This window comes from Channa argus, chromosome 4 (genome assembly GCF_033026475.1).
Source record: "Channa argus isolate prfri chromosome 4, Channa argus male v1.0, whole genome shotgun sequence".
Classification (NCBI taxonomy): domain Eukaryota; kingdom Metazoa; phylum Chordata; class Actinopteri; order Anabantiformes; family Channidae; genus Channa; species Channa argus.
In genome coordinates, this window is record NC_090200.1 from 25729802 (window position 1) to 25743102 (window position 13301).

A 13301-nucleotide genomic window follows, 5' to 3' on the forward strand; every position below is an offset into this window, starting at 1 on the left:
CCACATCCATTAAATCCACGGTTGGTTATTATCCATATGACAGACATGACCTTGTCTTGGCTCTTGCACTCAGTTTGTTTTCCACATGTCCCAGCAAAATGAATGCTGTGCTTTATAATTTAAGCATCCAGAAATGTTAAAGTCACTGAGTTAGAAACATGAGTTGTTGTGCATTGAGATAAAACATGCTTGAAACTAATGTTAGCTCGTCAGGTTTCATGAGGTTTAACATTTTGCCGGCCACAGAAATGTCTTGCTGCTGACAAACAGATGACAAAAACCCTGAGGAATTTAAGACTTAAAAATACAGACACACAGCTCTCCAAACTCCAGCAAAAGTTTCTGTCACATCTGTTAACATTGTAGTGTTTACCCTGATAGTAAACTGCTAATGTTAACTACTAACGATTTTCAGATTTTTTTCACATTAAGAGCATTCCATGTTCAAAACACCAGGTGGGTCTTTTGGGGAAGTAGCCATGGGAAATGGAGGACAACATGGCCTCACTGCTACATGTCACTACATCTTACACATTGCACCTTTATGCTTCTTCAATTAGTAGCTTTTATTCAGAGACAGAATCTGTAGGTACCTTCATTATGAAAAAGCTGAAAAAACTACATTACCTGTAGTTAAAACATGAACATAAAATGGGCAGATTAAAACTGACATAGCCTGTGAAACATGAGTCAAAGGAAAACTTTTATAAAGGTTTAATTTATTCAAATAATGAAACCTTCAGTTTGAACATTTAAATGCAAGTTACCTAGTATGTTTTAGTAAAGATGAGTAAGGACTATGGTAGTGATGGTGAACAACAGACATGTTTGTAGCGAGATAATGTTATTAAGCTGACAACTTAATAACTTTTTGTCCTCTTTTTGAACCATAAATCAAAGCTGCTTAGATGCAAGCACTAGTGCTACCCAGCAAAACAGAGTAAACATAAAACAGCCAGCTGTTTTTGAAATAATCAAATTTAACAACCGCTCAAAATGAACATATGAAAGTTGTTAATATTAAAAGACCGTACAGGCAAAAAGTACCTGATCACGTCTTTTTCATGAGATAAACTTCTCATATTGCTTTAATAAAGTTGACCCACGCATGCATAAAATTTCCCCCTTTTCCCTATCATTAAACATCATTTACTTTCAGCTTATTCAGAGACAGATTTTTTTTTTATCTGCAGAAACTTTGGCAGAACGAAGGTGAAGGCAGAGCAGAGCTGTTTTTCCAATCTTACGTTTTGCTGTCTTGTTGATCACTACTCATTTCGTTATCAAGTTTACTCTTACATTTCTCCTCTTGCTCGATCGTTGCCCTCAAGCTGTCTGTTGATCACATTTTCACCTCCCATTGACCCCTCCTCCCATCAGTATTCTGCTGCTGCTACTGGGAGGGCCCCAGGAGGAGAAAGAGGCTAATAGTTGTCTGCTCGCTCAATGACAACACTAGCCTAACTGCAAGGACTCTGAAGCTGTTTGATAGTTGGATCTAAACTCTTCAGTCTAGACGGTGTCACACAGACAGTGAAAAGCCTTTCGTATTGATCACAGGACTAGATGCTTACAACGATGCTCAGCTTTCAGAAATCACCTTATTTGATGTCAATTTTAAACTTTCATGAATACTAAATACGAATATGAATTCAAAGCGGTATAAATGGATTCTGTCTGTATTGCTCCTTGGCAGTAAGGCCTGAAGATAACTGCCTGTCAGTCTGATTGTCAGTCTGACATTCCGACTGGCCAGATTGACACAGAATTTGTATGGAGATTCATGCTCTCAGGGAATGATTACTAATGACTTTTAAGACCCCCTGACCTTGCCACTCAGCACCAATGTCAAGCAGTGATTAAAAAGTGACCATTAGATTAATTCACTCTCCACGGTCAGAAGTAGACACGTTCCACACTGGAACTTTTTGGCCACATCGTTTTATTTTGCGTCAGCATTGATCTTCCTCATATGGAACATATCAATCAGATATTTCCCCACAATGTTTTTCTTTCCCGCTAAAATATGTAGTCTTATATCCTATTTTGTGACCACAGCATTAATAAACTTTCTTCTGATTGTATTTAGACTCTCTCAGTGGATAAGGATACAGAAAGATCATGGTTTGGCCTGGATATCATCAGCTTTTGAAGGGATTCTGTTATAATCAGATATGTGTTGAACATATTTAGAAGGAAATAACTTTAATTGTCGTTTAGCACGATTTATGCCTTGCTGTTGATTTGCTCCTACGTTTTCCTTTCAGACTTCAATCATCAAAGTGAATTACTCAATGAACCAACATGTAGACATACAACAGCTTAGTTTTGCTGAAGCAGTTGCTGCCTTGAAGTTGACTGCTATTTTACTGATAAAGAGGTTTTAACCATTTAGTGCTTCCTCTCATCTCTTTACATCCATCAGTTGTTGTGCAGTGTTTTGAATATGGCCCTGTGTGCCCTGCTGTAGAATACTAAATATCGAGAAGAAGTGTTGATGACAGATGAAAATAAAAGACAAAAATCAATATCTTTGCAGTTATTTATAAAAATCGATATATTTTTTCTTTTAGATATATGGGAAATTGTTGTTTGGACATTGATGATGGTGCTACTATAGGGGTTTCAGAGTCATGTCCGGGGTTTGTGGACTATTTGCAACAATAATCATCTAAATCTACTTCTAATCTTAAAAGCTTTTCATGCAGGCTGTAAATACAGAGAGCATCCAAACATTACAGTTAACTCTAAAATAACTGTTTAAAAAAAAAAAAAACCCTAATCGTCAAGCCAAATGAACCCAAAGCTGATTATTTCTGGCTTCTGATTGGTCATTCATGCTTCTTTCTATCTAGTGATTGGTCAGGTAAACATGTTGCTGTCTCATGCATTATGTTTTGTCGAGTCAGCTTTTCCTTCACAAACAGTCTTTGTATGTGTATGGACTAATTAGCTCTTTTTAGTAACTTCCTCCACCTCCTTCTGTAACATTTAATGTTACAGTCAGAAACGCTTGTCATGCAGTGACAAACAGTATCATATTAACAGTTACATACGGTAGGTGTGGAGCTGCTCTCTGGGGAGCTTTCCACATGAACCCGAACAGCAAGCTGAACATTCAGCAGGGAGCCCCTCTAAGCCTCCAGGGTACACAGGCAAGAAGTCAACAGACGTGTAGCTGAGATGTGGACTATCTTTAATGCATGAGCCATTGGGAGTAGGCTTAATAAGGAGCCAGAGCAGAAGATGCTGTATACAGTAAATGTGAGTATGTGTGTGAATGTGAAGCTGGTTTTAAGTTCACACGGTGAATGTATTTAAAAACAGTATATGTAGAAATTACTTTAGACAGGATATTAACACTGCTCGTGCCTAGTTTCACCAGTGGATAACTTCCCCTTTTTTATCTTTTTAGCTGGTTCCATTTGTTCAAGTATTTGAGGATAATGCAGACAGAATTGTTTGTCTTACAATTCCACAGTTTTGTTGTGCAACACTGATGCTTTTAGTGCAGTTAATGGACCCGCTTCTAATATTTGAATCACTGGAGTTCATCTTTGCCTCCCGACAGACAAGTCTCACTCCATCTGAGCTGCCCCACCTTCACTATCACACTGTTTTTAACTCTCACATGCTAAACAACCAAATGTGTTAAATAACTGTGGCCACGTCACAGCAGCAGAATCAATACCTTGGTCTCTGACATGAGAGAGGGACTATAGGCAGCAAAAAACGAGTGGCAAAGCAGCAGTATATTTATTCACTATTTATGTCCTGTGGTCTTACATAAGCAGCCTTCACACCTATTCTCACCAAATTCACCAACACAATGGAAGTGGGGTCTACAGTAATAAAAAAGACATTAAGGCAATTGTTATTTTAGACAATTCACAAGTCAAAGAGTCCACTCCCAGAAATGCCTGTAAGCTGCTCGTTCAGTAGCTGGTGTTTGTGGATTTGTTCTCTGTATAATTACTCAGAGTTTGTGTGCCAAATGTTACCAGTGAAAAGTTCCTATTAGTAGGTGTTAGTATCTGAAAACATCTTGCTTTAGTTCATGAAAAATAACAGCTCAACTAGAAATTGGGTATTATTTCAGTCAGGAACTGAGCACTAGTTTTAGAATTTATAACTAAATGTAGAGTAGATACTTTTTTTGTGATTCTAACTTTGTGTCATGCCTCCCACTGGGATGCACTCTATGACCTTTTAGGACCAGAGGGAAACTTGCTTCCCCCTACACATCTCTAGTACAGTCTGCATCCTCTGACTTGCAGCAGCCAATAATTGACTGATAAGAGCATACTATATTGAAGAATAAATGTCTTGAAAGAAACTGTAACTATAGGTGGCTGTGGATGTAATATCGTCTTTCCAAACAGCCACATTTTGTTGGCTAGATTAATAAATGTATCAAATAATAAACCAATTGACCATAGAATCTATAAGAAAATTTGCCTAAAACTATCAAGAACAGCTCAATAATAGTGTGTGTTGTATATTTCACTTTTGTTTTTCAATTTCATGGCCAAGCAGTCAACCCATGTTGCAGGGTATATTGCACCATTCAGTCTGTAAGATTTATAGAAGCAATATAACCGATAACTCCTACTTAATGTCGCTGGTCCCTCCTCTGTCTCCACACTCAGTGTTGTTTGGCTCATAACTTGGTTTTATGGGTCTCCGACGTATGAGGCGGAGACAGTCTGAAGACCTTGGTGCTGTGATACAAAAACTGTTAGAAACATCGTAGTAATATAAATTAATCCAGTACGCACGGATCAGCCAAAACATTAGTACTACCACTATTATACCCATTTTTTTATACTTCTCAAGGTTTGTGGGGGAAAACACGGATTTCATCCTTCTGTATGCACTTTTTTTGTATGTAGCAAGAGGTTTCAGAACATTATTGTTTCCTCTCAATCACTGACCTGAATGACATTTAGGCATTAACTTCTTAAAGTTCACACACAAAAAAAATAACCGTATGATTATATACATATTCAAATACATTATGTAGACACAATACAACAATAGTTCCCTAAATAAAGAGCGTATGTAGTAAACAATGTAATAGTCTGAATAACTTTAAATACTGTTTATGTAAAACTTAATAAGAACATTTTCAACAGCTTGTTAAAAAATATGTTAATTGATTTGATTGTTCTGTTTGACTTTTCACCTTGTACCTAATAAACCACCTGAGTGGCTTACTGAATATTCAGACCTATGAGAAATCAGGTATTCATGTGCTTGGGTCTCTTAGGCATGCAAATGCATTTAGAGGGCTTAAATCATCACCTTCTTCTTTGCAACAAATTTGCCCAACAACTATACTGATAACTATACAGTATACTGAAACAGTGAGCTGAAACAGTGAGCTGTGAAATGCAGGTGCAAACTTACACAGCTATTCAAACGACATGTAAAACTATTGGTTGTGTGCTCTGTTGCAATGTATTGTAAAATGTATATGGTGGAAATCAAGGGTAAAAGTGTTGCAAGACTGCCAGGCCTTATTGTTCTCTGACAATTGTTTTTTTATTTTTTACTTTTGTGTCACCTCAGAACTTTCATAACTGTGGCATCAGAGTGTTTTCCAGCTCTATATGTGCAAGAAGAAAAATGCATTTCACTTTCATTGGGAGCGATTCATTTTCAGCCAATATTAGCTCATAAGTCAGAATGTAGCTCTGCCTACAGTCTGTAGTCTGTGGGCATGATTGCTCTGTTACATTTCATGCTGCTGCAGTATGATTGTGTCATGAGCTTCAGAGAACATGGCGCTGTTTCTGTGAAAAGCTGTGTACTTCCTGTCCATTATGAAACCTCAGGGAGCCCATTACCTTCCCCTGTCACCCAGGATTACATGAATCAGATACGAAAGAAACAAAAGCACTACAGTATTATGTCCAAGGCCCTTTTTGCACCTCTGTTACTATCCTATGCTCTGTCCATTTCCTTTCTCTCTTAATTTCTCTATTACTTTCTTTATGTGTCCCTAGGGCCAGCATTGTCCAGAAGAGAGTCATTTATTTCCAGGATGAAGGTTCTCTCACCATCCGGCTCTGCGAGAAAGGTAATGACAGCTGCCCATCACCTCCCCTCTCTCTCTCTTTCTTTCTCATTGGCTGCTCATCTTTTCATCCTTGACCACTTACCCTGGTGCCATTATCCCTTGTTTGAGCTGTCATTTTTTTCTCATTTTGGAGCAGAACAGCTCCCAGTGTTTTATACCATGTTAAAATAGGATTTGAGGCACACAGAAAAAGCAGGGAATAAACATTTAGGGATCTAATAGGAGTCTGTTTGAAATTTAAATATTTGTTTGCATTTCACCACATATTAGCAGCACAGCTTTTATCGTACCTGCAAATGTTTTCACCGAGAAAAATGCAACACAAGTTTTGGAAAGCTGACGCCTCCCAGATACACACCAATCACTGAGACAGTAAGGCGGTAGGACTCTCTTAGCTCTGATGCACATGATTATTGTACAATAAAAACCTGAGTCCAGACAAATGGTTTCTCAAACTTTTTCAAAATTTACTTGCATAAAATCCTCCGTCTCCTCACCGAAATGTAATTTTCCAGGCCATTATGCAAGCAAATCAAGCGACCCTGTTTCAGTTTGCTGACATAAGTTAGGTGCTTTCAGTCTTTGACTCATCCTGCTATAACTTAGATGTCAGATGAGGTTTTCATCTGAATAATGTGGTGACTCATAAATATTCAAGTAGTCCACTTGACCTATCTTTTCAAAACATTGGTCCAGGGCAACATTTGAATATTTATGAGTCTGTGTTATAGCTAAAGTGACTTTTAAATACTGGTTTAAACTAGGGATGTAATTTAGTGACATTCTCCCTGGTTTGAAATTGTAGAAAAGTAATTTGAAAATCGAGGCAGGTATGCATTTGTGTCAAAGCTCACACACTTTCTAATCCTTGTTTGTTCAGTAAAGTCTGAACTACGTATTAGATTTGTGCATCTTGTCTACCCTTTAAGCTTTGTGTATGTGTGTTGTAATGATCACATCCTGTATCCCTGTAGAGCGTTTGATCGGTGAAGCTACAGGAGCTCCTGCCATGGAGTGCTGCGCCTGTGGAACAGCCAAGTACAGACTCACTTTCTATGGCAACTGGTCGGAAAAAGTGCATCCCAAAGACTATCCTAGTAAGTTAAATCATACAGGTTTGTAAGCATGTACATCAATCAGGCACAACACTATTACCACATGGTGGTTTTAATATAAAAATGTCATGTGTTTCTTATAAAAAATATTATTGAGCTAACAAATGCTTATGAATCTTTATGGCTTAACCACCTGTCAACACATAAAGTGGTTAGAATTAGCTCCACCTTTACCAACGCTGACCTTTGACCTTTATTTTATGTTAATTACAGTACATGTTTTACCATAATTACCACAAGTAGTATTGTTTAAAATACATTGTTACTCTTAGTAGAGTACTTATACTTTTGTACTGAAAGGTTAAAAATAGTAAACGTACATATCTAAGTGCTTAGTACTTTTACTTCAGTAAAATATTTGATGTGGTGCTAGTGGCGAGAGTTTGCTATCTTTAGTTAATGACATATTGAAAAAATAAATGTGCAGAGTCAAAGGGTAACCCCACCCCTCCTGGATTACGCCAAATTACCCTATGTAAAAACCTAAATCAACCAGTAATTTCCCATAAATAACACACTGCAGATCTGCATGACAACTTATAAACATACAAACATGTGATATTAAAGTGTTACAGTTTACACTGAAAAAAGAGAGAAAATTGGAAAAATAACCAGGAGGTCCAAAGATATGGGTCAATATAGGGGTGCATATATAAAAATCAGGATTTGTGTCTATAGGAATTAATTTTTTTACCTGTCAGTTACGTTGCCAGTCAGAGGCCAGTACTGAGTTTGCGGTAGCCAAAAAAATAAATTAGAATTTGGCTCTTCATTAAACATGTCATTCTCATTAGAATTTAATCCACTCCTACCCAGATTTCTTTTTACCCCTGTTTCTTTGTTTCAGGACGAGCCAACCACTGGTCAGCTTTGATTGGTGCATCCCACTCCAAAGGCTACGCGTTGTGGGAGTATGGGGGCTATGCCAGTGAGGGAGTCCGTCAGGTTGCTGAGCTTGGCTCCCCCATTAAGATGGAAGAGGAGATTCGACAAAAGGTAGAGTTGACTTCAGATGGAGCCTCTTTGTGTGTCCTTCACTGCAGTTCTGGTCTTATCTTGGACTAAACCCGAATGCTGATGCCAAATAATGAGATCTGTTCAAAACAAGAAAAACAACCCAATAACAAAGTACATACTCAAAGCGCAAAGCTTATCAATGCGTGAAAAGTGTGGATTAACCGTGATCTGTAAGAATTAGTGGATACAAAAAACAATACAGGCGGTGAGTGAGTAGAATGGCAGTTTATTATATTAATAATCGAGGTGGGTGGGTCAGTGGGAGACGTGGGTTCACGCTGCAGAGGAGACTGGGTGGAACAGGTGATGTAATGTAGATCTAGAGAAGAAAGGAAAGGTAAGTAATCGATTTCGAAACAGGGAATAAACAACAGATAAAGGAATGCTTACTGAAAGAGTGGCGAGGGGGAATCCTCTGCAGTGTGTTAGCAACAAAGGCCAGGACAGGAGGGACAACTAAAAGCGGCTGTAAGACAGGAGTGAAACACAACAGGGAACAACACACAGTAACAAACAAACTAAGTATCAACTAAAAGTGTCCTCTTAGGAGAAAGTCCATGTATCAAGAATAAAGACTTGCGCAATCCTCTTCTCAATAATAATGCCACGATAATAATAAAAGTCACTTTCTACAAGGTGGAACAGAGAATCGGTGCAGAACATGCTCGGGTTAAGAGGCCAGACAAAGGTTAGACCAAGTTACTGTAACGAACTGGGGAACAAACCGATGAAACAGGGAGCCAGCTTTCTGCCCTCAGTGCGGAGGGAGATGTCCACCATGGAGAGCCATACTCGCTAGCCCATCCAATACTGAGGCGCACAGCTACAGTGCCTATCAGCAGATCTCTTAGGTCCTGGTCAGAGCTGCTCGCGCCCTCCTCTACGCCAGCCGACAGCGCCGGACAGAAACCTGTGCAGTAGTTGGTAACCATAGACTACCTGGAACGGAATCAACACCGGGGCAGCCAATGGTAGAGAGTTCTGACCGTACTTGACCAAGATTGCATTCTGGAACCAGTGTGCTCCCGGAAGCAGAAGGCCTTGAGTTCTGTCTCCAGATCCTGATTTAACCTGGGGATGAAAACGAGAATGGATTCTGAAGACCAGAGAAACTATTAATTCAGCTGTTTCTTTGGCAGAAAGTAGAGCGGGGAGAGGAATGAAATAAACTATCGTACAGAATCTGTCCACATCTATAAGTGTGACCGTGTTACCCTTGGACAGGGAAAGACAAGGGACAAAGTCCAATGAAATATGGGACCATGGATGCTTGGGGATGGAGAGAGGGTTAAGATGGCCAGCAGGGGTGCGGTGACTAGGTTTGTGTTGAGCACATACAGGGCAAGCTAGAAAAAATTTGGGGAAGTCTTTTGCCATAATTGGCCACCAGAACTGCTGGCACAAAACAAATAGAGTTCGGGCAATGGTGGAAGGGAAGTGGCCATGTCTTTGCTGAAGACCAATTTAAGGTCATGGTAAATCTCGGGTACATAGTCAAATCTATGTGGTTGGCTCCGGAGATAGAGAACTACATGGGATGATAGCTTGCCTGAGACAGAGACTGGAATGGGAAATTCCCCAATTAGTAATTTTGCCTCCAAGCCATTCAGTGTGTGGTTTGTGCCGCGCTAGCCAAGTGGAGCCGAGAATTAGAGGCTGCTGAGGGGGACCGAATGACCTGAATGGAGAATTTCTCAAAGTGATTCTCAATGGCAATGGGAGCAGTCGGCAGACAAACAAACAAACAAAGTATGAAATAAAAGTGTCCACAGGGGAGCAGTCCATGTTATAAGAAACACCAGACAGAACAAAGTAACAAACAAACACAAAGTATCAACTGAAAGCGTCCCCTTAAGAGAAAGTCCATGTAACAAAAATAAAGACTACAAAATATCCTCTTCTTAATAATAATCCCACGATAATAATGAAAGTCATTTACTACGAGGCAGGGCAGAGAATCTGTGCGGGAGGCTCAACAAACAATTGCCGGGAACAGAACAGGCGATCCGATGAACCTTAACTCGGGTTCTGAGGCCAGACAAAGAAGGATTGAAGAGTCCAGGAACAGAAGGGGATCACAGGAATCTCTGGAAAAAAAGAGTCGGAGGCAAATTAGAGAAAAGCGCAGGTAAAAAAACAGGAGGCTGAGGACAGACTGGTAACATGACTCGGGGGAAAAACAGGAAGACGTTCTGGCACAGAGGAACAGGTGACCGGAGTATATGAGGGGGAGGCAACAGGTGAAACCAGTGAGACTAATGAGACAGTATGGAGGGGAGAGAGACTGAGGAACGGTAACCAGGGCAACACAGATTAGAGTCACAGTCGTTACAGTGATCATCATTATTACCTCCTGCAGCCCCTGCTATTTGTCAGGGGTTATTACAACATACTGCGAGGTTAATGCCAGGCTGAGGCAATAGGAATGCCAAATGAAACACTCTCACACATGCACACGTGCACACAAACACACACAAAAACACACAGATATTCCTAAAAATGCAGCTGATAAATGTGCAATACAATGAACTTGCCATTTCCACATTTACAAAGCAAAACAGCATTAAAGTGTACCCTTCATTATGCCGGACTCTGCATGAAATTAAATTCCTTTGGGAAACATCAGAACAATTACTTTGAGTGAACTACGCCTTTAGGGGATCAGATATTTTTGGAAGCCATTAACTGGATAGTACCCGATAGGACAGGTTATTGCATCAGCTCCTCAAAACTGTCTGTGTACATGGAGAAATTGAAAAGTAACATTGTCGGGGGAGAGTGCTTGACAGGACACAGCTGTGAGATGTGCCTGAGCATACTATGTGTTTGTGTGTGTGTGTGTGTGTGTGTGTGTGTGTGTATGTACATTTTTATGTCATTTTCTAGACACATTTTAGTTTAAAACCACCAATGTGAGGACCTTTTGCCACCGGGGGGACATTTTGGACATCACAAGAAGGTGTTGGCCTGTCCTCACAACATGGTTTTAGGAGTAAAGTTTAAATTAGCTTTAGCTTAGAGTAAAAGTTGAAGTTATGAACTTAGTTATGATGCTGAGATAAGGGTCCGGGCTATAAAATACATTACGTCAAAAAGAAGTAAAGGGTTCTCAAAGATATTCTGAAAGAGTACAAAAAGGACAAATGTGGTATGTACCTTGCCCTTTAAAAAGCAAGTTGTTTTAGCTGAACACACTTATTTAAAAAATACTCCAGATCTACATACACTGATATCCCCACCTCCTCACAAATAAGACTCAAGTGATATAATAAAAACTCATAAAATTTGCTTGAAATAATTTCAGCTCATCCCACATTTCTTCATCTTGAAGTATAACATGCTGATGCTTCTCTGGCCTCAAGAACAACCTAATAGGAATATAATAAGAATAATAATACACAGTCAATATTGTTACTTGTATTATGACGGACAATTTTATCCAAATGGACCAACTCTAATCTACTGTGCCTGACACATGTATCATGCTCCTGTTGGTGTGTGTGTGTCCTCTTTTGACTAAGACCTGCATTATTTGTCTGTCTATGTGTGTCCTCTTTCTGCCACATTCTGTCTCTCTGTGGGCACTGAAAGGTGTGTCATGGCCATTTGTGAGGGAACAATAGTGTGTTGTTAGTGTGCTGTCAGTGTAGTGTGTGCCTGTCAGTTTAGCTTTGGGAGACACTAGAGGTTGACGGACAGCCATAACTTCTCTCTTGGCTTGCTCTGTCTGTCTCTGGGGCTAATAACTACCCTGAAACAATAGAAACCTTAGCCTATTTCAAAGAATGAGATGGCTTGATTGTGTACTGTAGGCTGGAATGTTTGCTATTGAGCTGTGGAATGAAACGGCTTGATTGTACATTGAACAGTTGAATGTCATCTATTGAGTTGTTGTAACAGGGAGTCTTAAAACTTTATTTTGAATCCTTGAATCACAAATACTCTGTAGGCTCTACAAAATGTTTGTGCATCTTCACTAAGCAAGAAATCTGTGTTGTCACTTAAAATCAAATATAGCAATAATGTAGGTTTGTCTATTAATTTTAATTTTGAGAAATTTCATCCATGCCTCACCTTGTGCATTTTCAAATATTGTGAGTGTTTTACATTGGAATTTTATTTCTTGCCCGAGTTTATTTGTGCATGTATTTGACTTCTAATGGTTAGAATTGATTGGAGCTTAATTAAATAGATACATCTTAATTAAAGATTAAAGATGTATTTTAGGCAGATTACATTTTTTATTTAGATTTGTAAACCCTATAATAAATTTGCAGAAAATAAAGTTCTGAAATTGAAATACTGAACATTTTACAAAGAGAAACTCAAACCACAGAAATAGAAAAAGTTTTAAGTTTTCAGTCTAATACATACCGTAATGATACTCAGTTTGTAATATTATTAAAATAATTTGTTTCCATAGTTACCTATTTGTTACTAGCATGCTGTAGAGAACACTAGAAAGTGAAAATCACTACTATTTTATACTATAATGATTCATTTTAATAGTATTGATTTAATATTGTAAAGTTAAAAAAGTTGTTCCTAATTTTAATTTCTGCATTTGTCTGACCACAGTATAAAATGGAATCAGAAATTATGTAAAGCAGGATGTCATCTACAAATTACTGCATTTTCAGGAAAATTTTGTCATTTGGCAAAACATTTTTCAGCACCAAAGGGCATTAATTTAAATTAATAAACCTTAATTTCTTTGCTAATGTACTGTTATCATTGAATTGTCAGGGGAAAAAAAGTGAAAATTGTCAGCAATTTCTAACCTAGCCTACAGTAGCACAGATCTTTACAATGTTCTGCTGATTTTGAGGATGGTTTGCATGCACATGTTAAGTTTTGGATATAAAGCAAATAAGCTGTAACTAATGAGGTATTATTTTGCTAAGGTGAAGCAAACTACAGACAGATGATTAAGTAATGAACTGCATCAGGAAAGTTGCAGAAATATGTTAAATACTGCAACTGAAGTGTAATTGTGTGTTAAATATGTAAAACGAAGGTGACACTCTACCAGGGTCAAAACATCTTCAGCTTTACATGAATTTTGCCACATACTGTTTATATTAACT

The 13301-nt window shown here is 38.6% G+C and overlaps 1 protein-coding gene across 1 annotated transcript in view; it reads left to right on the forward strand.

Annotated features, from left to right (window-relative positions):
* The window catches only part of spon1b (spondin 1b), an 85570-nt gene that overhangs the window by 21045 nt on the left and 51224 nt on the right, over positions 1-13301 (forward strand). Inside the window, exons 4-6 of the mRNA XM_067501381.1 lie at positions 6009-6082; positions 7057-7179; positions 8045-8193. Coding sequence (XP_067357482.1) covers positions 6009-6082; positions 7057-7179; positions 8045-8193 — 346 coding nt within the window. The remainder of the gene's footprint in view (positions 1-6008; positions 6083-7056; positions 7180-8044; positions 8194-13301) is intronic.